At 50.9% G+C, this 24,345-nt stretch overlaps 2 protein-coding genes across 2 annotated transcripts; one reads left to right on the forward strand and one right to left on the reverse strand.

Annotated features, from left to right (window-relative positions):
• Positions 1 to 950: 950 nt before the first annotated feature.
• Positions 951 to 19,804, forward strand: NCLIV_017780 (putative Trichohyalin; the record flags this gene model as incomplete). The annotated part of the gene is made up of 31 exons (XM_003881970.1): positions 951 to 956; positions 1,927 to 2,007; positions 2,409 to 2,471; positions 2,881 to 2,943; positions 3,113 to 3,196; positions 4,087 to 5,409; positions 5,541 to 5,579; positions 6,208 to 6,273; positions 6,404 to 6,454; positions 6,976 to 7,161; positions 7,470 to 7,589; positions 8,048 to 8,095; positions 8,780 to 8,887; positions 9,561 to 9,617; positions 9,962 to 10,078; positions 10,388 to 10,420; positions 10,546 to 10,641; positions 10,946 to 10,996; positions 11,671 to 11,775; positions 12,302 to 12,343; positions 12,563 to 12,667; positions 12,946 to 12,996; positions 13,688 to 13,786; positions 14,037 to 14,084; positions 14,456 to 14,563; positions 14,999 to 15,160; positions 15,646 to 15,696; positions 16,144 to 16,242; positions 16,874 to 17,238; positions 17,772 to 18,324; positions 18,920 to 19,804. The coding sequence occupies 31 exons, from the start codon at positions 951 to 953 to the stop codon at positions 19,802 to 19,804; spliced, it is 5,265 nt and encodes a 1,754-aa protein (XP_003882019.1).
• A 2,240-nt stretch (positions 19,805 to 22,044) lies between these two features.
• NCLIV_017790 (putative TGF-beta-inducible nuclear protein 1) lies at positions 22,045 to 23,437 on the reverse strand (the record flags this gene model as incomplete). Its single annotated transcript, XM_003881971.1, has 4 exons — positions 22,045 to 22,112; positions 22,721 to 22,786; positions 22,936 to 23,157; positions 23,389 to 23,437. 4 exons carry the CDS (start codon positions 23,435 to 23,437, stop codon positions 22,045 to 22,047), a joined length of 405 nt encoding a protein of 134 aa, XP_003882020.1.
• Positions 23,438 to 24,345: the final 908 nt, after the last annotated feature.

Raw genomic sequence — 24,345 nt, forward strand, 5'->3', positions numbered from 1 at the left:
GGACTCTCTCAGTTTCAACACCCCTGCATCCTGGTCCTTCCCCGCGCTTCTGTCTTTGCAGTTGTTTCTACGCATTCGACCGACTGAGGAGCCTCCTCGCCGTCGCCTGACGTCTTCATCCACTGTAGATCCCAACTCCAAGACTTCATGTTTTCGTTTTGTGCTTCTCGTGCTGCAAAGGCTCTTGTTTGTCTTCCGTGGAAGCCGTTTCCTTTCTTATCGTCTCATCGCTTCCGTTTCGCCGAGTCCGTGGGTTGAATCTTTTTCAGACCATTTTATTTCGTTCTGGTCTCCGTCTTATTTCGATATCCCACTTTTGTTGTCCTTTTATCGCCTCTGGGTTTCAACCGTCCCTCCACCTCGTGCTGCAAGTGCGTTTCCGCGCCTCCGTCTCTCCCTGCTCGTTTCTCCACCACGCCATCACTTGTTCCCCTTCTCCTGGCGGTTCACCCCTTTTCTGTCTGTTCAGTTGCTTTCCATGCTCTTTCTCGGGATCTTTGTGCCCACCACTTTGTCGCTCGCCTCTTCCTCCTTTCCCCCTGAACCTTCCTGAGCACCCTCCAACTCGGCTTTCCTGCTCGTCCTGTTCGTCTCCCTCTTGCGCGTTCCCGCCCCCAATCTCCACACGTCATCTTTGTTCGCCTGCCGTCTTCTTCCTTTTCCGCTTGGTCTGTTCTTCGCCTCGCTTCGCCTCTCATGGTTCTTTCCGGCACCTCGCCCTGTCGCCATGAAGAAGTTGCTAAGTCTCCAGCTGGGCGGGTCCGGCCACCCCACAACTAGCAGTCCCCTGCGGTTCAAATCGCCTCGAGAGCCAGGAGACAGGGGCGACGGGGATCGAGACGAGACAGCCTCGGTGACGGCCAGCGCGGCAGGTGACCTCGACTGTGTGTCTCTCTCCCGACGGTCATCCGTCCGAACGAGCGCGGTACCCCCCACGCCGCGTGGGCGACATGGCGGTAAGAAGCAAACCGCACATCTCTGCAAAATTCGACGTGGAGATACAGAAAAAGACTGCTTCAAAGGTCCAGCTTTCCCTGCCTTGCGTGTGGCGTGTTCGCTGCAACCACGCCCACAGTCCCACTCCCTTACGGGTCAAATCACACAGGCGATTTGGATATATTTCGCTTCTAGAGCCAAAAATTTCCATGCGACTTCTACATGCATATCCGTTTGAGAGGTCAGCAGTTCTGGATAGAGACTCCCTGCACAGAAACGTATACATATAAGGCGTAAAGGTAGCGTATGCATATATATATATATATATGAATGGGCGTTGGTGGGCGGTTATCGTTTTGGCATAGCAGGCACATGCGTGCGCATGAGCCTTTCCATCCTGTTTGTCTTGGTGAAACGATCCCTTTGGCGTTCTCTGTGAGTTTGTTCCTTTTCAGAAAAGCCGTGCAAATGCTGCGAAAAAGGGTGCTCAGTTGTGGGGCGGCTGCGTCAGCAGCTCCAGAATCTTCGCGAGGAGAAGATGCAACTCGAGGACATGATTTCAATGCAAACGATGACTCTTCATCAAATCGACCAGGCACGTCAGATGGGAAAAGGGAAACTCATGCCGTCTCCTTTGCCTTGTGTCTTCCACCCAAGTTCAGCTTCGCCGCATGCACATAGGGAACAGAATGAGAATTCTAGAACAAAGCATCTGTTCAAATCGCTCTCTTTGGCATCAGCGGCCACGCCCTTGATGCGTTTACATGCATACCAATCTTAACTGAATATGTCTATATATAAATCTGCTGATGTACCTATCTTTTCATAAATATAGATGTCTATATATTTGTATATGTATGTGTAGTCCATAAGTGAGGATGTGATATATGGAGAACAGCCTGGGCGGAATGGGGAGTAGGTCTGATTGGCGCGAGCGGCAGGAGATTCCTTTCCTTTCTTGGCGCCGGGGACCCTGTTTTGCGTGTTTAGGACGGAAAAAATATTGAAAAAATCACAGCGGAGCGCCTCGAGAGCCAGCGGAAACTGGCAGAAATTCTTCAGGATGAACGAGTAAGAAGCGAATGCCCCCTCAGGTGTCTTTACACAAGACATGAACAGGCTCTCTACCGCAGTTGTGGATGTGAATGATGAATGTTTCGGAACCGTTTTCGATATTTTTGCGCTATCTGATTCTTTTCCGTCTCTCCGTTCCCCACCCTCTTTTCGCAGTCACATACCTCCGTTTTCTCATCCTTTTGCGCCGTGACGCCTTGCCTCTCCTGGCCCGCCGTCTCGAGCCTGTTCTTCTTCTCTCCGTGTTTCGCTGCTGGATGTCTCCTCTTTGATCACCGTTCTTCCTGCGAGTCTCTGTCTTCCCGCTCTCCAGCTTCTCTCCGTGTTTGCCGCTCGTTTTTTTCCATTTTGAACCTTTCTCTTCTCTGCTTCGGCGTCTTCTCTTTTCGCTTCCTCAGCGATCCACCGAGGAGCGCCTCAAAGCTGCCACGGACGCCTTCAACGCTCTGCAGAGCCAGCTCGTGAGACAAAATCGATTTCCACGTTTTGCCGAAACGCTTTCGCACGCGTGCATCTGTAGCGCGGATCGCGTCTCTCATTGTCCCACTCACGCGCCGTGCACCACGAACGCCGCGTAGCGGCACATGTATCCCCTCGGCATCAGCACATCTGTCTGTCCATATCGCTGAGTTCCGTCGGCCGATCCTCTTTTTCTGCACATCTAGACAACTCCGGAAACGCTGTTCTGGAGGCTGCTTTTCCGTTCAAAAAAATGCTGCTCTCACGAAACAAAGCAGAAAAAAGGGCAACTGAGAATGGGAAAAACAGAGGCGACTCTCTCTGTGTGAGTCTGTCTGTGTTTTCTCTCTCTTCACTGGAAATGAAACTCAACGCCGCTCTTTCGTTTCCTGTCGGTGTTCGTCTGTGCAGACTCGAGCGCTGCAACAAGCGGATGAGGAGAGGCAGGCGTTGCGAGAGGAAGTTAGCAAGCAGGTAAATGCAGGAAAAGAAAGCGAACAAGATGATGAAACGCCCGCGTTAAAGACCCACCCCAGCCCCCCCATACACTTGCCGGGAAGGTTCCCATCCTTCTCTTTCTCCCCATTTGCCTCTCCTGTTCTCCTGTTTCTTTCTCTGTCTCCTTCCACTTGTGTTTTTTTAGACTGAAGAGGCGACGAGAGCCGCGGGGCTCATCTCTCAGCTTGAGACGGATTTGGAGCTCACGAGGCGATCGCTGCTTCAGCAGGTGAGGCGCCAGCTGGCCGGACTTGGGGGCCTTCTCTTTCGTCTTTTCCCTGTATTTCTGCGCCTCTTCTAGCAGTGCTTCTTCGTCTTCTCGCCTTCCGCTCCTTTGTGTCTTGTCCATATCGAGGAGCGCACGAGAAAAACGGGGAAGAAGAGAGGAGGAAGAAAAGGCTGTCTCTCTTCCTTTTCTCTTGAGCATGCATTCCGCCTCGCCTGCCGTCTCCGTCGTCGCCGTCGCGTCCTTTCTGCTCCTCGTAGCGATTTCTTCTCCACCCTCGCCTTCCTGTTTGTTACTTCACCTGTCTCCTTTTTTCCCTTCGCTTCATTCTTGCCGTCTTCCCATCTCCTTCCCTCTATCGTCTTCCCTCTATCTTCTTTCTGGTGTATTCTATGTTATGTCTACGCCACTCCTTTCCCTCTTTTCCTTCCACTGTACCTCTCGTTCGCCGCATGCTCGGTCCCTCTTATGCTGGCTGGTTCTTTTAAAAAATCTCTCTTCTTCTCGTCGTCCTCCTCCTCTCAACTTTCTCGTTTCTCTCCAGTGCGTTTCCTTTTCGCATTTCCTTCTTCGGTCTTTCTTGTCTCTCTTCTCTACCTCCTTCACGCCGTTCTCCTCCCCGCTGTCTTTAGGTTCGTTTGTGTTTTCTGTTTGAAGCCGACTCTGTGTCGGGCTGTCTGCCTGTCAGGAGTCAGAATGTGTCGCCCTGGCTGCGCCTCATTGCGTAGGACTGTTCTTCCACTCTCTTGCTTTCCACTCGGCACTTTTAGACTTTTTGGCCCGTCTCTCTTCGCTGTTCCGGCGGTTTCTAGGTTCTTCCTCCTCTTGAACTCGGGTTGTAGGTGTCCTTTCTTTGATTCTTTTTCGGCTGCTTTTCTTGCGTCTTTTCTCAGACTGCCCTAACCGCGGCCGCCGCAGCCGCTCAGGCGATTGCGGCCACGGAGGGGGAAGAGAGCGAGAAACAAAAGAAGCTGGAGGATGACATTCAGCGTCTCGAGGAGGCAAATGCATCGTTAGAGAAGGCCGTTGCTGAGGAGAGGAAGAAGCTGGAGGAAGAAAGAAAAACATGGAAACAACAGGAGGACGAGAGAGAGAAGACGCATCAGGAGGCAGTTGAGAAGGCCGTTGCTGAGGAGAGGAAGAGGTTAGAGGAGGAAAGGGAAACATGGAGAAAACAGGAGGACGAGAGAGAGAAGGCGCATCAGGAGGCAGTTGAGAAGGCCGCTGCTGAGGAGAGGAAGAAGCTGGAGGAAGAAAGAGAAACATGGAGAAAACAGGAGGACGAGAGGGAGAAGGCGCATCAGGAGGCAGTTGAGAAGGCCGTTGCTGAGGAGAGGAAGAAGCTGGAGGAAGAAAGAAAAACATGGAAACAACAGGAGGACGAGAGAGAGAAGGCGCATCAGGAGGCAGTTGAGAAGGCCGTTGCTGAGGAGAGGAAGAAGCTGGAGGAAGAAAGAAAAACATGGAAACAACAGGAGGACGAGAGAGAGAAGGCGCATCAGGAGGCAGTTGAGAAGGCCGTTGCTGAGGAGAGGAAGAAGCTGGAGGAAGAAAGAAAAACATGGAAACAACAGGAGGACGAGAGAGAGAAGGCGCATCAGGAGGCAGTTGAGAAGGCCGTTGCTGAGGAGAGGAAGAAGCTGGAGGAAGAAAGAGAAACATGGAGAAAACAGGAGGACGAGAGAGAGAAGACGCATCAGGAGGCAGTTGAGAAGGCCGTTGCTGAGGAGAGGAAGAGGCTAGAGGAGGAAAGGGAAACATGGAAAAAACAGGAGGAAGAGAGGGAGAAGGAAACGCAGAAGGCAGTTGAGAAGGCCGTTGCTGAGGAGAGGAAGAAGCTGGAGGAAGAAAGAGAGACATGGAAAAAACAGGAGGAAGAGAGGGAGAAGGAAACGCAGAAGGCAGTTGAGAAGGCCGTTGCTGAGGAGAGGAAGAGGCTAGAGGAAGAACGAAAGGAACGAGAGGAAGAGGACGGAAAGAGGAAGGAGCAAGAGAGAGTGGAGAGGACCGAAGTGCTGAAGAGGACCGAGGAAGAAACGGCGAGAGCGAAGCAACAAGTGGAGGAGTTGGAGAAACGGATGTGCGAACAAGAGGAGAAGAATCGCCGCCTCGAGACCGTGTTACGAGAAAAGGAAGAAAAAGAAGAAGCGTTCAAACAACAGACCGCAGAGGAGAAGCAGGCCCTCGTGAAAGAAATTGAACGGCTGACAGACCAAGTAGGTTCGAACGTTTTCAAGACATGATTTTGTTGCAGCGTTCCGCTCTTGGCGTCTCTTTGGCTTTCACTCGCTCCATCTTTGTTCGTGAATGGAAACGACGTTTTTTCGTTTTGTATGGGCCTTCTCAGGCTGCAGAAGCTGCAGGGTACAAAGACGTGGCGGAAAAGGTGAGTTTCTTCACAACGCAAGATCAGTCGATTTTGGTGTCGACCTTTCCCGCGGAGGACAGACCTAGAACGGCATCGGCATCCCTTCTTCCGCTTCACCAGAAAGCTCCTAGAGCGTCTCTCATGGACGGGTTCTGGGGGACTGCAGTCTCAAAACCACCAGACGCCCGCTGTGATTCACATGCATATATTTGTGGCAAAAGATACATATGCTTGCATACGCCTATACATATAAATATATAAGTATATACATATATGTATATATGTGTATATATGGACATAATTAGTGCATTCGTGTGTGGTTGTTCATTCAAATAAGAACAAACATGACGTGAGAATGCTGATGGTGCGCGTGGATGTCTCCTGGCATGTGGCGCCTGCAGATTAAATCCTCGGTGTATTGCAATTTCCGTCGATCGTCTGTGGAACTCGGAGTATAAGCGGATGCTGAGCCGTTTCTGTCACGAGCATGAAAAGGACGGGTTTTCGTTCCTCGGCGCCGTCAAAGAGGCGCTCGCAGCCAGGACCTTGGCGGGGTAGGGCGCACCTTGTTTCTGAAGCTGAATGTTATCTTTTGGTGTTTGCTTTCCCTTTTTGTTTTCCTCAATCCTCGCCGTTTTCACTCCAGCTGAGGAAGGCGAATCAGGAGAACGGCGACCTCGAGTTGCGCCTCGAGGCCCTCGTCGACGAGAAGGTGAGAGGCGGTGCATGCAGCGGCTTCCCGTTTCTCCTCCTACAGAGTCTCAGCCTTTTGACTAACATCTGTATGTCTGTTCCAATTCACCGTTTTTCTCGCCTTCTTTGCGCGGTCGCCTGCTCGCCAGGAAGCAGCGGTGCGCGAGGTTACCGCGGCGATGGAAAAGGCGCAAGACGAGGTGCGATATTTGCAAGAGGAACTGCGAAGAAAGGTCCGACGCAACCTGAAGTTTCAGGAAAGAAACAAAGATTCACGCCTCGGGGCGGCGCTCAGGGCAGCAAAAAGGGGAGAGGAAAAGAAAAAAGAGAAGCGCGCGAGAGAATCCATGCAGAGGGGGAAGGGAAAACACGAGAAGCGACGAGGCAGGATGCAAGCGGAAGGGAAACGCGTCTTCCAGTGTCTGCTTTAGAATCGCCTTGTCTCTCTCTACAGAGCTCGTTCTCCACATACCTCTGTAAACGACTACAAACATCTTTCCAACATGCAAAGAAACATCAATCTGTACACATGCTTACGATTGCTGTGAAAACGGCCTTTTTTCCGAGAGCGACATGCACGAACATGCATGCATATATGTATATATGGATATACACGCATCTACATGTACGTATATATATATATATATATATATATGCTTGACTGTCTAGATGTGTGTATAATTTAGTTGTCTCTGTGATGTGTGAACATCTGTTTTCTCAGGAGACGGAAATTGTGATGTTTAGCCAGAGTGGCGAGTTTTCAGACGAAGAGGACGAGGGGTTGCAGCCCTCGTCAGTCATAAGGCGAAAGTTGCGCCGCATTGAGAAACTCGAGGGAGAGGTGAAAACGAAGGAGGCGGCAGTCCACGACCTCGAAGAAAAAGTGAACACGCTGCTCGCCAGTCAGGTCAGAAAAAGAAACAGGATGCAGCCTAAAGAAGACACAAGAAGAAAGGAAAAGGCAGAAGACAGGCAAATGCAGAAGGAAGGAAAAGACCGGAGGAGAAGAAGCGAGAAAGTCCGTCAAACAACGACAGAATCGGGCCTCGCGTGTCTATGGGACGTGCAGACACCAAAAGTTCGAGACGAAGAGTGCGCGGCAGTGAAAGACAGCGAGAGACGAATCAGGGGTTTATCTTTTTTGAGAATCTTTGATTGGTCTGTTTCGTTTGGAAACGCCCCTTTTCCCCTGTTGATTCCCCCTGCTCTGCACAGAGCGCTGCAACGGTGAACCTCGCGGCGAAGGAGGAGGAGCTAGCAGCCGAACAGAAAAGAAACGAACAGCTTCAGCGCGATTTGGACGCACACAGAAAAGAAGAAGAGGAGAAGAAAAAGGTGAACACGAGATGAAAGCGCTGTCGCGATACCGCCCCTAAAAGCCGCTCCGGCTCTTGTGTGCTTCGTCGTTCGTCCCGCACCACCGAGATACGTCTGCAACCAGCCTTCCATAAATATATAGAAATGTATATTTGTATTGATATGTGTGTATATGCATGCAGATGGATGCATATATACGTGTGCGTTCTCGATAGATGAATCAGTGCATATATATATATATATATATATATTAATGCATTGTGTGCACCCGGGAGAGCGTACAACCCTAGACTAGGAGATGAGCATGGGCTCTGTTTATCGATATGGAATGAAAAAGTCTTGTTTTTGTTGGCGCGTCGCCCTCTCTGCATGCCTCTGCATCCACCGAATCTTTCAGTTATCAGCCTGTTTCATTTCTGATCACGTTTTTGCCTCTGGAACTTTCTTTCCCTTCTTTTGGATTTCTTCGCACACAGAGCGTGGAGGCTCTCGAGAAGGAAAACTGTGCTTTGCAAGAAAGGAACGTAAGTCTCGATTTCCGTGCAACGCAATTCTGCAACTGTCACCACCTGAGGTCTCCTGTTCATCGTACTCCACATGTATTAATCTATTTTCCTGTATTTTTATCCGCGTATCTACATATATCTTTATATATATATATATATATATATATATATATATGTATCTGTATACCTGTCTTTCTATCTCTAAAAACTATCTGTCTCTATCAGCCTATAGCGACCTATTTCTCTATCTATGTGTACATTTATGTATATATATATATATATATTTAAACTACATGGATCGATATTTGCGATGTGTAAATTGTGAGATGTTATGGGTGTATAGTCGTCTGTTTCTAGGCAGGTTATTCGTGACATTCTTTTCCATCTGCATTGTGAACAGCCTTTCTTCTTGCTGTATTGTTTCATGTCTCCAGACCTTGCCTCGCATTCTTGCCGATTCCCTCGTCTCCAGGATCTCTCATGTCCTGTCTCTCTTTCTCTTGCACAGGCCTGTACAAAGTGTCTCTCTGTCTCCTGCGAGTTTTTTTTTCATTTTTTCCTCCGTGTTCCTCTTCTCTATATATCTCTGCTCTTCTCCCTTCTATCCTGACCTGTCTCCCTCCCCAGTGTGTCCTTTTTTGTCTCCTTTTTCGTGTTTTTTTTCATTTTTCCCTGTGTGTGTCTTTCCCGAGTTTTGTCCAGTTGGCTCTTGCCCAGCAACTCGCTGACGAGGGGACGAAGGCAGCAGACGCCGAGGCGAAACTGCATGCAGCCGAAGAGGCCTTGAAGGCGGCACGAGAAGAAGCCTCGGTAGGCGAGGGAAACTCGAAAACTTAATGAAACTCGAAGACAAAACAGTAGAAGAAAGAGGAAAATAAGTGTGTGCATAGCGCCCTTCTGGCTGCTTGTGTGAGTTGAGGCAACGCCCCGAGGTATCTCGACGAAGGGAGGGCTTTGTGGAGATGAATGCTCAGATGAATTCTTTGCATTTTGATATGCTTTTTCATGTAGTTCCACCAGCCTCTCCGAATTGTTTTCTGCAGGCGCGAGCAGCCGAGATGCGAATTCAGGATGACGCAGAAATCCAGAGGCTCTCGACGAAGCTGGCGGAGGCGCAGAATCAACTCAGAGATCAGGTGACCTATCCACGTTTCCGCGTTTCTTTATCTGTTTCTCTGTCACTCCCTTTCTCTCGCTTCTTCTCGCTCTCGTTCACTCTTTTTATCGTTTGCTTCCCGGCATCCAGTTTCTCCCCACTCTCTTTCCCTTTCCCACGCTCTGTCTGCTGCACTTTTTCGGCGCCTTCAATTTCTCTCCGCACCTTCTGCTTCTGGCCTTCTTCCCTTCGTCCTCTCTCAGTGTGACTCATTCTCTTTTTTCTCTCAACTCTCGCGTCTCGACTGGCCAGGGGTTTCTTTCTGTCGCTTCCGTACGATATCCACCCTTCGACTTCCGTCTCATTTCCGCGTTCGTTTTTCCGCAGATTTCCGCGGAAAGCGCTTCAGCATTTGCGGACCGCCAGGAACTCCTTGAGAAGACGGTGAGGTTTGCGCGCTTGCGCGTCTTCGGGAATTCATCGACCGCTCCTTTTTTCCGTCACTGCCTCTCACCGGAACGCGTCCAGTACAACCCAATCCGATTTCCGATTGTCTTGTCGCGCGCGTCGTCTCGCCTCGCTTCGCTCCTTTTTCCTTCTCTGTTTCCTCTATTTTCTCCTCTCCGACTGTCTTTGCAGCGCGTCCGGGCTCTTAGCCGTTTCCCGCGTCTTCTGCGAATGATTCTCAGTGTCTTCCCTGCTCGTTTCCCTTCTCATCTTTCGTTTCTCTTCTCTTTTCTCACTCTTTTCTGTCTCTCTCCCCCGGTTCCGTTCTTTTCTTTTTCTAGGGGCGACTGACGATGGACCTGGCGGAGAAGACTGAGGAGGTTGCTCAGCTCCAGCAGAAACTTCGGCGGCTCGAGAAGCTGCCGCAAACCGCAGAGACTCTCAGCGTCCCCCCCACTGTACGCCCCTGCCTCGTTTTCGATCTTTTTCGTCTCTCAGAGGGGATTTCCGAGAGACATGCTTCCTCTCCTGTTCGGTTCGTTTCCGGTGTCTTGCCACTGCGTTGCTCGTCTCTGTCTCACTCGAGCACTGGACTTCAACACGCGCACTAAACTTTGTGGATTTCTTCCTCGTCTTCACTGTTTCTCCGATTCGTCTTCTCTGCTCGTCTCTCTGTTTTCGGTTGCGCACTCTTCATCCTTTTCCTGTTTTCCTTCACTTTCGTTCTCTTTGTTGTCGCTTCGTGCGCTGTTCCCGGAACCTCGCAGAACGCAACCGGAGACGCCCTCGTCGACGAGAATGTAAGCCCTTCGTGTGTGTTTTCCCGGTTCGGCCCCTTTTCTGGGAGACGGCGTGCAATCCATCTCGTCTCTGCTTCGCGTGGACCCTTTCACGCTGTCTTTCCCTGTCTCTCTCTCCTCTCTAGGCGCGCTTGCGCCGCGACATCGCCACCAAGGACGGTCAACTCGCCGAGCTCGAACAGAAACTTAGCGAGGCCGAGCAGGAGGTGAAACTGAGAGCTGTAGGAAAGGAAAAGACGGAAACGGAACGTGAACGGGAAAAGCGATAAGCACGTGTCTTTTCCTCCTCGATTTTGCATCCCTCTTCTCTCTTTCTCAATCGCTGTTTCCTCTCATCGCCTACCGTCGTCGCCGAAAAAGGGGGAGGGGTTCTCAGGTCGCCATCTCGCTGCCTGAATCTTGAGTTTCGCTTTTCGCTTCGCAGGTGAACTGTGGAAAGCTCCACGTTTTCCTGAAAGGAAAGGGTGGCTCAACCTTTGTGGCGTTTCCCATTAAAAGCTGTGTTCTCGTTTTGTCTTTTTTCAGCGCTCGAGAGCCGGTAGCGAGTGGAAGGTCGTGACTCTCGTACAGACCAACGTAAGCTTCTTCTCTTTTTCGTTTTCCGTTTTCACAATCCTTCCTTCTCTTTCTCCTTTTTCACAATCCTTCCTTCTCTTTCTCCTTCTTCACAATCCTTCCTTCTCTTTCTCCTTTTTCACAATCCTTCCTTCTCTTTCTCCTTCTTCACAATCCTTCCTTCTCTTTCTCCTTCTTCACAATCCTTCCTTCTCTTTCTCCTTCTTCACAATCCTTCCTTCTCTTTCTCCTTTTTCACAATCCTTCCTTCTCTTTCTCCTTCTTCACAATCCTTCCTTCTCTTTCTCCTTCTTCACAATCCTTCCTTCTCTTTCTCCTTTTTCACAATCCTTCCTTCTCTTTCTCCTTCTTCACAATCCTTCCTTCTCTTTCTCCTTCTTCACAATCCTTCCTTCTCTTTCTCCTTTTTCACAATCCTTCCTTCTCTTTCTCCTTTTTCACAATCCTTCCTTCTCTTTCTCCTTTTTCACAATCCTTCCTTCTCTTTCGTGGCGAGCACCTCTCAGCGGCGAGTTGTTTCAATTCGCTTCTCCTCGTGTGGGCTCGCGTTTCTCCGGGCGCTCGCGTCTCAGCCGTTTTCCTCTGCTCCCAGCCGCCCGATCGTTTTCGCTCTCTTTTGCTCGACACGGTCTGCATGCATGCGAGCCGGGGGAGCGTGTTTTTCGCGCGCGCAGGCCGACTTGGTTACGAAGCTGGCGAAGGCTGAAGAAGACCTCGCCGCGGAGCGCCGCGCCGGCACTCAACAGAAGGAAGAGCGAGAGAGGATGGCCCAGCAACAGGTGAAGATTCAAGATCGAAAGAGGAAGGAGCAGAGAAAGGGATGAAAACGAAGAGAATGAAATATCAATGGCGATGAAACGTATTTGAGTAACATAACAACATGGAAGATGAAGCTGCATTACGTTCAAAAACTTCACACTGGATACGTTTTCGAGACAGGCAGAGAAGGAGAACAGGAAAGAAAGAGATGGCGAGAAGGAGAAAGAGAAGGAAAGGAGACAGGGATGGTGGGTGAGAAGGAGAGGGAGAAGGATCGAAAGGTCGAGTGAGAGGCACGGGCGAGGACAAAAAGCACATTTTGGGAAGCGCAACAAGAAGAAACGTCTTTGCAAGAGCGAGAACTCACAGAGAAACATCTGCTTGCGAGCGAAAGTGCAGCGAAGAAAAGGACAGCAAGTGTTTCTGTCGTCCACCCGTGAGCCCTCTCCCCCCTTCCGCGTGTCTGGGCTCTCGTTTGGAAAACTCCAAGTCTTGCTTCGTCACTCTCTTCCTTCTCTTTTGCGTGTGCCGAATTGGTTTTCCCAGAAAGACCAGGAGGAGAAGATTCACGACCTCGTGGCGACAAATGTACGTCGTCCTTATGGCTGCGACGCGTTCCGTCGACATTTTTCGAACGCACCTCTCTTCTCTCTCCTTTTCTTCCTGTTCTTCCCCTTTTTTCTCTCCGCCTCGCCTTCTCCCCCCGGCGTGCCTCCTCTGCGGCCTCCTCGCTAGCCTCTCTCCCCGCGATTCTGTCTCTCTTTTCGCGAGTTCCTGTCTCCGTTTTCTCCGCTTTTTCCTCTCCAGGCGCAGCTTGTTGACGACTTGGCCGCGAAGGACGCGGCAGCGAGCGAGGCGACCAGGCAGCTGGTGCTCGCCACAGAGAAGCTGAAAAACCTCGAGGCTCGCCAGGTGAGTCGCGCCGGGGACGCAAGGAAACACCTGGACCAGAACACGCAGTCTCGACGCGCTTCGCGGTGTCTAGATAGCGCGAAAACGCGGAAAAGAGGCGGTCGTTTTGATCTCGCGACCTGGCTGCTTCGTGGTTTCCTCCGGTTTCGCGCGGTTGTTGAATCTTCCCCAGATTCGATTTTAGAGACGAAAAAGCTGACGGCAAGAAACGCAAAAAACCTACCGGTGGGGTTCCGTCGCCCCTCTCTGTCTTTGCACATGCGTGTTTTCGTGCGCAGGTGAAGGCAGGCGAGCAGGCGTCGAAGATAAACGAATTGAAGACGTCCAACGTAGGTCGTCTCTTGGCGAGACAGGGAAAGCATGCGCGCTCCGCTCATGTTTGTCTCATCAGGCACACGTGCCTTTTCTCCCGTGATTCTCGATCGGAAACATCACACACGCTGCGATGTGCGGCCAGCCCCGTCTCTCTCTTTTTTCCGAGATCTATACCAGTCGTCCTACTCGCTCTGCTGAGAGTTTTGGAACAAACGACAGGCAGTCAGAGAGCGGACTTGTCTGCGACGCGCATGCAGTGAAGTAGGACACGTTTCGCCTCTTGGGCCAGCTGATCGATGTCTCTCTCTCTGTCTCTAGGGCAGACGACGAACAAACACTCCACTTGCTGACATGGAGTCTGTCTAGAAACGGCGTCAGTCTCGCGGGTTCGTTTCTGCCCAACCGCCGAGTCTGTTTCGCGGCTCTTCACACCGCCTGCAGGCGTGTGTGGATGCAAACATGTATGCATACATATACATATATATTTGCATATCCTTAAATGCATATATATACATATATATACATATATATACATATATATACATATATATAGGTATATGCATACTAATACATATATATATATATATATATTAATGCATATATATATATATATATATGAAGAGAGGGACATGTGTGTTACAACAGGCACGGGCGAGGAAGTGTGGTGACGCCAGCTCGAGTGTGTGTCGTTTTGGAGTCGTTCAGGAAACTCTGAGCGAGAAAGTGCAGGAGCAAGAGGCGGCGATACGCGCACTTCACGAGGAGGCAGAAACGCGGAGGCGAGAAGCGGAAAAGGCCGCGGCGGTAGGCGAGGAGAAGCGCTCAGCCAGGGAGAGAAGGGAAGAACTAGAAGAAAACAGAAGCATACAGAACTGAGGTGTCTGAGTCGTTTTTTGCACCCCATGCGTGGCGACAAATGTGGAAACGGAACAGCTGGAAAGAGGTGATGGATCTTTGAAGCGCGCGAGTGAAAACGGGTAGGCATCCGCCAAGAAGAAGGGGAAAGAAGCGTCGAAGAAGAGAAATCATTTTTGGAGGATGCTTTTTTTGACAGGACCTCGAGGCCAAGAATCGGGACATTGCAGAAATAAACGCGACGCACGTAAGCAGATGCAATCGCTCTCTCCTGAACCTTTTCTGTCTGTGTGGAGCTGTCTCGTCGATCTACACTTCTGCCACACGCTGCGAATTCCAAATGTATATTTGTCTCGGCCTTTTTGTACGACGCTGGACTTCCATATCTGTGTGCGACTGTCTGTTTATCTGTCGATGCTTTCGCTTCTTTCCTTCGTCTGTTTTCGCGCTCTTCCTCGTGGTGACTTTTCCTCTTCTCGCTTCCTCCCCCTGGTCGAGTTTTTGTGCTTCCGATCTCTCTCGTTTCCCGCTCGCGGTCTCTGCTCTGTCTTTCCTCTCTCTTTCTCTGGGAGTCTTCTTCTCTCATCTTGGGTGCGTGAAAATCGTCTTTCCTTCCAGGAGAAGGCTGTCGATACGCTGACGAAGAAGGAGGCAGAAATGGAGCGCGCTGCTCAGCACGCCCGCGAGGTCGAGGCATCTCTCCGAGAGTCTCTTTCTGCCGCTCAGGTGGGACGCGAGCCTCTCTTTCGAAATGTGAAACGGCGCAGCGGCGTCCCAAGGAGGCGAGGAAAAGGCGAGACGAAAAACTCTCGCTGCGCGTGCGCTTCGGGAAATTAAGAAAGCAAAGAGGGCGTCGCATGCAAGAGAAAACGCTTTCCTTCAAATCCTTTTCCGTTCCATACGTCACAAAGCATGTGCTCTCTGCTCTAATCGCGCAAATGCAGTTTCCTGGTCATGACCGCTCCGGTGTATATACATGCGACTGTTCTTTCCTTTGGGTTCCTGCAAGCGCACACGTGTTTGTATGTGTTTGTATAGAAATACGTATATATATGTATATATGCATTTGAGTTCTGGAAGCTCGCCGCGCACATTCAACTGCGTAGGCGAGGGAGAGGCGAGTTTGAGGGAGGCGCGCAGATTTTGTTCTTGTCTGTCCAGGCGCGACTAGAGGAGACGGAGAAGAAAATTGTCGAAATCGAATCGCACTATCGAGACGCGAGAGCGGCGGAAACTCAAGCGAAGGACGCAGCACTCGCCTCTCTGCGCTCTGAGCTCGCCAGTCTGAAGGCCCAGCTCGCCGGCGCGCAGAAAAAGCAGAACGTAGGTGACAGAACCCCGTCGATTCACCCGGCTTCGCTGTGCGTTTTTTGTTTCTTCCGCATCCAAACGGCATGCCTCACATCAGACGATTTAAGTATTTGTTTCTCTGTCCAAAAACAAACCGCATGCACCCAAACATATATGCGTATATGCGTGGAGATTTGGATACACATGTATATATATAAATATATATAAATATATATAAATATATATAATCATATATAAATATATATATATATATATATGAGTATATGTATATGTGACAGTGGGTGTTTTTTTCCGGTGTACGAAAACGTGATGCATCCTCACAAACACATATATACACATTTAAATGTAAACCTCGCTGCAAATATATAAATATGCATGTGAGCATGCATGCAGGCAAAAGGATATGTTACATTTGGAAGTGTATTCTGTGTTCACTGAGAGGCGGTTTTTTGCTCGAAGACACTCTGTCATTTTTTCATGTTTTTTTTTCGCCACAGGCCGCGCATGCGGAAGCCGATGAGAAGGTTCAGCAGCTCCTCGCGGCAAATGTGAGGAAACGGCGAATTCACCTCTGCACATGCGTTGCTCGACGCTTCTGTTTTCGGATTTGCATACGCAGACTACTGACCCATAATCTGCTTTATACAGACATCTCCACACATGGATGCCTGAGTTTCTTGACAGACAGATATATATAAAAAACTATATAGATATTTAGGTAATCAGATAGAGAAATACACAGCTGTGTGGTCTGAGAGTAAAGAGATGCCTAGACGTATGTGCAGGTGCGTCCTCACATGTAATATGTATACGTGTGTCTACATCTCGATATACATATGTGGAGAGAGAGATATGGATATGCACACTGTTGTCTGCGGTTCTGTAAAGAATGTGTGGCGTGCAGAGCTCTGTGTTTCTTGCTGACAAGTGTCGAGATGCGTCTGGGCCCACATGGTGGTGTTGTGAATTTTCTGGTTTTCCGACTCTCTCGGCAGAGTGGGCTGGTCACAGAACTTGCCGAGAAGGAAGCTCATCTGGCTGACGTGAAGCACCAACTGGGAAAGTTGGAAGCGAAAGCTGCAAGATGCTCTGAGGTCCGTTCACGCTCGCTTCAGTCTCAATTGGAAAGGTGTTTCGCTGTCTTACAAAAGCATCCCGCTCTCTCTTCTCCAGGCCACTTCTTTCCCAACCATACACGGACTTGCTTCTCTCCGTGTTTTATCGTAAAAACGACTCTCTGTCTGTCTTAAGAATAGATTTGTGCTGGTACATGTACAATATGCATATACACGAAGAGATCTATGCATGTGCATATCTCTATACAGGTGCTTGTGTATGTGCATAAAAGAGAGAGAAGCTGAAAGCGCGAACAAGAGGTACATGGATGATTAGACAGACGTGCGTGTGAACATAAATATATATATATATATATATATGGAGAGAGAGATGCATGCGTGGTCTTGCGTCGTTCGTTTTCTTTGGTTTCCCTCTTTTCTTCTTAGCCTGACGTCTCTCCCAGTCTGGGTTTTTCCAGTACTCGCACCTCGCTCCATGACCACCAAACGTATTCCTCCACAGATTCTTGCGAGCATAAATGTGTGCATGTACGCAGTACCGCACATCGTGTTTTTCCCTTCGCTTTCTCAACTGGGCTCTGTTTCTCGGAAAGATTCACGTTTCCTTCCTCTCTAGAAACTTTTTCTCGCTCACACTCTGCATCTGCAGGCGGTTTCGCCAGAGTCGAGTGCTGACGAGGCGATGGCGCGCCTCCTCATCACAAACAGTGAACTGATGAACCGGCTGGCTGAAAAGGAAGAAGAATCGACGCACGCCGCGCAGCTTCTGGCGACGCTGAAGTCGGAAAACGAGATGCTTCGGTGTCGAATCGAAGACCGGGAGCGCCAAGAACGCGAGGACGCGAGAGAAGACGAGAGAGGGAAGAACCTCCACAGCGAGCGAGAAAGCGAGAACGTCACGGCGCTCCGCGAACACTTGGAGGAAGCCCGAGTCCTCCTCGCACTCGAGAAGGAGAAACGCGTTCAGCAGAATCTGAAGCTAAAGCGGCAGCTCGCCTCGGTCGAGGAGGCGCGGTGAGGGTTTTTGAAAAAGAACAAGAGGGGAAGAACCGGAATGAGAAAAAGTTGAAGATGAAACGACCGGCTATACGCAGGAGTGCATCTGGGGGCCGGATGTCTCCGAGGCCGTCTTCTCAGCGGCAGGGAGTCGAGCGAAAGAGAGAAGCGAAGAAAAGAACCCGAGGCTGGGGTTGGGAGGCTAGAGAAACGTGAATTGCATATAGACGATAAGACACCGCATAGGGGATGATGGTGTGGTGGGTTTTTGGAGGCAGAAACAGCGACGCAAATGGGAGAGAGACGGGGGATCTGTGCAGAACAAGAGGGACTGAAAGAACCTTCAGCAGTCTGACCATCGTGTGAAGAGAAAGCAGGCGCGAACGCCAAGAGAAAAATCAAGGGCAAAAGATGAGAGATCAGCAACTGACGTCTCTCCGAATCCTTTGCTTCGTCGCTCCTTCGAGAGCTTTCCTACCCCCTTCTCGCCCTTCCGCGACGCATTTTCTCCCCCGTTTCCTCGTGAATCTCCTCGTTTTCTTTTTCTTCAGAAAGAAACTGGAAGAAGAACGCGACGAAGCACTCGCTGCGTGGGAGACGCACCAATGCTCGACGTCGCCCGCGCCTTCAGGTCGCCGGCGAAGCCCAGAACGAAGCCAGACGCCTTCAGAGAGAGAAAACGTTCCAGAGACCGGAGCCAGCGGGGACGCGGGTCCCGGGGTGCCGCGTCTCGCGCGTTTCAAGCGCGAAGTGGAGAGACTCCGCGAGGCAGGCGCCGACATCAGCCCGCTGGAAGAGCGGTTTCTCCTCCGCAAGATGGAGCGACATCCGACAGAGGCGGAAGCGACGCTCGCGATTCGCCGCGCAGAAGTCGAGATGCACGAGAAGGTGGCCGCGGGACGTGGCGGAAAACATCCAGGAAGCTGGTGGCCAAACGACGGAACCAGTGTGCAGGCGAAACCTCCTGGGACGCGCCTCGCCGCGCTGAAAGATCGCGAGAACGACCGAGTTGAGTTGACAGCTGCAGAGATGGCTTTCTTCGGAGGCGACGGGCCCTCTGTTCTGAGTGTACTGGAGCACTCCACTCCGCCTGAAAGCTACTTGGTACGAAAAAGGAAGAAACTCGGAACTTTCTTGGCGCGTACACCCGCCGCTGTTTCCTTCTGGACTCCTGGCCTCTCTTGAGTTGTTTTCCCCTCTCTCTGTTCTCGTCTCGGGTTCGTCTCGCGATGGGGAGGGGGGATGTTCCCCCCGGTCTTTCGCCATGGGGTCGCATTCCTCTCGGGTGCGCATGCACGTCGAGGAAATTCGTTTTTCCAAGTGCCTCGGAAACGAATATGGCTTGGGAGCAAAAGCGGCGCACGGAAAGATCTGCTTCTCATCCCGCGCCGTCTCTCTTGTGTTCGAGCTCGCTTCGGCGTGTGTGTGTGTGTGTGTGTGTTAGCAACCCCGCTGTCGCTGTGTCTGTTTCGTACACGTCGTGCTCGCACACCGAGCGTTTTTGTTTGCATCTCTGCGACTCTCGTGTGGTTCTGCCGCGCTTTCACACAGAGACAGTCTAGCCCCCACGTTCGTCTGGGGGGTCGGGTCAGGAGAGCCCCCTTCCTTTGCCCCGTATCTGAAAATCGTGTTTCCACTGGTCATCCGAGTCTTGTCGTTCCATTGGACTTTGCGCCTCCGCTCACTTTTGTTTTTTCAGGCTCTTCCGTTCGCTGCGCCTCCTCACGCGCACCTCCAGTCTTCCTCCTCTCGTCCTCGCCTTGTCTCCCCTTTGTCTCCTTTCGCGGGTTCTGCGGCGGCGTCGCCTCACCCTTCGGATTTCCTCACTTCGGTGTCTCTGTATCGGCCAGAGTTGTGGCGAGAGGCTTCAGCAGCTTGCCTGACGTTCTCAGAGCCTCAGCCGTTCGAGTTGTCTCCTTCGAGGCTGCCGCCGCTTCGACAGACTCCCGAAGAAGCGATGCGGAACCCCTTCCCGCTGATTCATACCCTGGCCACAGTCTACAAAGGCCACCCCCGTCCGTCGCGCTGTACGGCGAACCGGAATTCTTCCTCGTCGACCAGTGCGTCGCGGGTGAATTCCCCCGCTTCGCTTCAGCCTTTCTTCGCACCGCTGCCGCTCTCGCGACCGTTTGCAGCGAGAAGAGCGAAACGCGGCGACTGCGTGCGGAACGGCCCGATCGCAGTCGCCTCGCCGCACGGAAACGCGGAAAGAGAGAACGGAAACAAGCACAGGGAGAACGGCGGAGAGACAGAGCGCGAACGGGCGAGAAGACCTCTTGCGGAGTCTCCAACAGAGACGCCGTTTGCGGCAGAGAAGGGAGAAGGAAATGGAGAGCAAAGATATGGACAAGACAGAGACGAGGAAGATCAAGGCTTTCACACAAACAGTTTAGACTCTGACAGCCCGGGATCGGGAAGGCAAGAGACACCGGAAGGCAAAGGGAAGAAGAGGCGCGGTTTCCAGCGACTCTTTCCGCACAGAGACTCCGAAAAAAAACCAAAGGGAAGAGGCCTCGGTGGGCGCGTTGCGGGCATCATCTCAGTCAGTCGAACGAACTCTTCAGGCCGAGACTGGAAGCGGTAGAGGGTGAAACAGGACAGAACGTGGGCAGAAGGAGGCGAAAGAGAAAGACGAGTTTCGCTCGAGCAACGTGAAGACGGACCCCTGAGAAAGAGTGCCCAAACTCCTTCGAAAGGATACAAACCCAGCTGTAGGAAAATCTCGGGGAGAAACTGCCACTCAGGCGCATCGATACCGTCTTATTTTTAGGCAGGTACATTTGTAAATATACATGTTCAGGTATATAGGTCCAACCATTCATGCATTCTTTTATTTATCTATATATATTTGTATCCTTCTGTGTCTATATGAAGTTGTGAATGTGTGAGAATACGCCTGTTATATAATTGAGTGTTTGTGCCGATTGATATGGATATGAGACTTCCGAGAGGAGAACACAGGATGCGGTTCCGCCTTCGGTTTTTTCTGGAATGCGCGAACGCACCTCTAACGCAGGTTGAACTTCGGCAAAGTGCACCGTTTTGCAGGTATTTGTTTTTCTAGCAACCCTCTTGATATGTCCCACGCCGCCCTGCCTTACTCTCGAGTCGCACCTCGTGAAAAGTGTGGGTTGCTAGCTGTGGGTCTCTTGCTTTCGTGCCGACAAAGCGGGAAAGGTTTCCGAGAGGAAGGGAAACAGCTCTCTCTCTGTTCCTCGCGCGACGCGAAGTGCCTGTCGATTTTGCAAGTGTTTTGAATTCGGAGAAAAACGAGATTTCGAGGGCTTTCCGGTTTCTTGCCAGGCCGAAAAAGGGGTTTGCGTACGGCCGTGTGCTTTCCGGTTCTCTCCCGCAAACCTTTTGTTTTGGGCATTTTCTCGCCCCCGAGATCAGGTGAATTTGCATGCAGAGAGCGTCTCCAAGGGAAGAGAAGCTAGTTCTCTGTATGTAAACGCCGAGACACGAAGAGCGAGATTCCGCTCTTTTCCGCTCGCCGCCTCCGTGTGAGAGAAACGACTGTCCTGCCTTGATGCAAAAGCGCGCATGTTTGTGCTTCGGCATACAGTACCCATCAGGTAAAAGCGGAAGCTGCACTCGCTGTTACACATCAGAAAAAGGGATTCGTAGGTTGTCTCCCCTCGCTTCTCACGAGGGCGGGCGTATGGAAGAGGCCTTAAAGCGATAGGTCGCGAGAGCAAACCGCAGTTCGTCTGAGAGACGGTTTTTCCACGTATTTCTTTCCAGAAAACAAAGGCGCCAGAGACCGTGGGCGTCCCTGCTTCGACAAAAAGTTCGATTTTCGCACAGACCGCGAAAGAGGAAAGACGAGAGACGCAGCGTTTTTTCTCTCGCGGAGAAGCCTCGCGGCTTCCCGCTCATCGACAAAAACTGAACGTTTTCCCGACGCGACACAGAGAGAGCACGTCGACCTCACCCTGATCTTTTGGGTTTCGAGGGCCCACAGGACGCGTGAAAAAGGGAAGGCCCCCGCCGGGGGAGCCTCGAAGAACGCAAAAATGCGAAAAAGGAGGAAGGAGAACGGCCTCCGAGGAAAGGAGAAAACGAGAGCCGAAAAACGGTTCAGACGAACAAAGAAAAAGTTGCCTCAGACTCAAAAGCTTGTTTCCTGTCCAAAACATAGCGCCCGCTTCACCCTCCTAATTGCAAAAATGCTCTTATACATGCACATAAATATATGCATGTAAATATATATATGCATATTCTGTACTTTGCAGACGCGTGGTGCTTGCGGGAAGCAAGCACGCATAAAAACATGTATAAGTAGGTGGTTAATGGAGATGTCTATAGGGTAAGCGTTTTTACAAAGAGAGAAGATAAATAAGGGCCATGTGCCGACACATCGGTACATGCACAGATATGTTTCAGCGCAGCACTGCGACATTTCGTCGGAGGAGAAAAAACGGGGAACCTGCAGTTTTTTTCCGAGCTGGAGAGATGGAAGAAACCCGAATTTGTCAGTATTTCGGTGAGAGCCAGAGGGGGCCGAGAAAACCAACCTTTGTGCAACTTTTTTGAAGACTTGAGAAGAGTGAGAAGATCGGTTTTTAGGCAGCAAACAGAACCAGGCCGTCAAACTACAGAAAAGCGCTCTACTGTTTGGAAAATGAACATCGACATATATGTATTTTGTCGACAAAGAGATTTATATACATATATGTGTGTATGGAATGGTGCGCGCGTGTGGTTGGAAGTGGTGTATGTCGACGCCCCTGGCGGAAGGGCGGGCACGACAGTCCCCTTTTCATTGAAGAGAGTAGCGAAGACGCGAAGCAGAGACGAAAGAAGAGTGCTGAAGCGTCGCGCCTAGACGAGGAGCACGGCGTTGATGCAGCCATCCAGTTCGGGGTTGTTGGTAACCTGGGCATATTTGGCTGCAGAAAAAAGAAACAGTTTGTGAAAGAAGTGTGAAGAACCGACCCTTGGCAGACCCCCGGAGAGCGCTGCTGGCCACTCGACGAGAAGCACAGAAGACAACTTCCCCGGAAAGCAACGCACAAACCGGATACACGGAGGCGCACCCTGTCAACCCTATGCGTCTCTGTTGCAACCTCCAAGTCGCCATCTCCAGACTACCGCAACCGCAGAGGTCTCCTGTCTCTTCATCCCATATATATATATATATATATCTGGATATCTATATCAATATACGAAACGCAATACACATAGAAGTATTAGACCTATGTGTACAACGTGTACATATATATAATGTATTTGCACGGGATTAAACAAAGGCAACATTTATGTCTGTATCCAGTAAGCACATATTTCCATAGATGTGTACTGTAAATACACATGAATACACAGCTAAAAAAGCTTGCATACATATACGTACACAGATATGACCAATAGGCATTTATGTGTATATGTATACGCACGGCGTAGAGAGGTATACGCGTATGGAAGTCTGTGCAAAAAAGGGACTGTCTCTTTCCAGGTATATCCGCAACAAGGTCGAAAGGCAGTGTTTCCGAATTCGTACCCCATACGACTTTGCCGGTTTGAGTGACAAGGCCCAGTTCGCTCACGTTGACCTCGATGATCGTTCCTGCAGAGAAGGAGAGGCGACAAAGGCGCGTCCCGATTTTGAGACGCGCTCCAGGGCGACCCAAGGCGCGATTTCTGTCTTTTTGCGTGGATAGACAGCCCGGACGCCGTGTGAGTCGTGTGTGGATTTCCCCTAGGTTTTTTGCGTACCCTTTGTGATGACGCCGAGGGAAGTGTAGAGGTGAGACTGGGGATTCTTCTTCACGCCAACGATGTCCAAGTGGAAGGTGGTTTTCAACTCGGGATGCGTGACATGCGCCTTCTTGAAGCGAAGACCCGTGGGCCGAATGTACCTCTCGAATTTGGGCGGTTTCCTCGTGAAGTCTTCTCCGACGAAGCACACTTTGTTCACCACGCGCTTCCACATCTTTCCTGCATGCACGAGCCGCCGACAGAGAAGAAAGGAAAGCTGAGAAAAGGACCAGTCCGGAACCAACGCGCGTTTAGGTGCACTCTGGGGGGCCGCCCTCGAGAAGCGCAAGCCCCGCAGCTGCGACACGTACGGTCCCATTCCTCGCCATGCTCGACGTTTCTCCGGAGAACGAAATCCAAAAAGGAAAGGCGAGGATTCGGAGGAGAGAGGGGACACGACGAAAAGCTTACTTTTGCGCTTTCCACTGCGGAGAACCTTGAACATCTCGTCTTCGGTCATTGCTTTAACTTTCGGGAGAGGCACTTGCCATTTTCCCGCCTTCTCCTTTCGCTTTTGTTTCACCATGTTGCTGAGGACTTTGGTGCGTTTCACAGCCTCACGGTCGAGCAGGTACGCGGGGACTGCGCCCTCGGGCGCCTGTTCCGGTTCCTTGCTCTTTGCATCCTTTTCTTCAAAGTGCTTGAGAGTCTTCTTCATCGTCGCCTTCTCCACGTAGCGCTTCTTGTTGAACAACTTGGCGCGAATGCCGCGAAGGCGACGCGCCTGCTTCGACAGTTTGTGCGGCTCGCGCGCCGCCTTCTTGCGTCTGGGAAAGGCAAGACAAGCGAGAGAAGCGAGGTAACAAACACGGGAGAGATGGAGACACGAAGAGACGAAAGTGGAGGAAACTCGCGACTCTGTGGAGAGGTCGAGAGGGAAGAGAGAAGAAAGAGACAAGAGAGAAGGAACTCAAAGACAGAGAAGTACGAGAAACGGGGTCAGAGAGGAAAGGAAGGTGAGAGGATGAAAGGAACTGAAGAGGAGGGAGAGGAAGTCGAGGATGATGGAGGGTACAAGAAAGAGGAGAGAACGAAATGAAATAAGGTAGGTGGGAGACAGAAAATGAAAAACGGGGACGATACACAGAGGGGGAAAGAGGGAAGCAAAGGAAGGTACAGAGGAGGCAGCAAAGAAAAAAACTGGAGAGAAAAAAGACGTGAGAAAGGTCGGTAATGACAGGAAATAAGTTAAAATCCAAGGAACGACAGAAGGAACTGAGGACAAAGGGAAGCAAGAGACACAGAGATACGGCAGAGGAAAACAGAAAAAGAAGGAAAGTAGGGGCGGAAAGAGAAGCAGACGAGGACAAGGAAGAGGCAAAAGACGAACGGAAAAGGAAGAACAAGACCAAGTAGAATAAACAGGAG

Source organism: Neospora caninum, chromosome VI (genome assembly GCF_000208865.1).
Source record: "Neospora caninum Liverpool complete genome, chromosome VI".
NCBI lineage: Eukaryota > Apicomplexa > Conoidasida > Eucoccidiorida > Sarcocystidae > Neospora > Neospora caninum.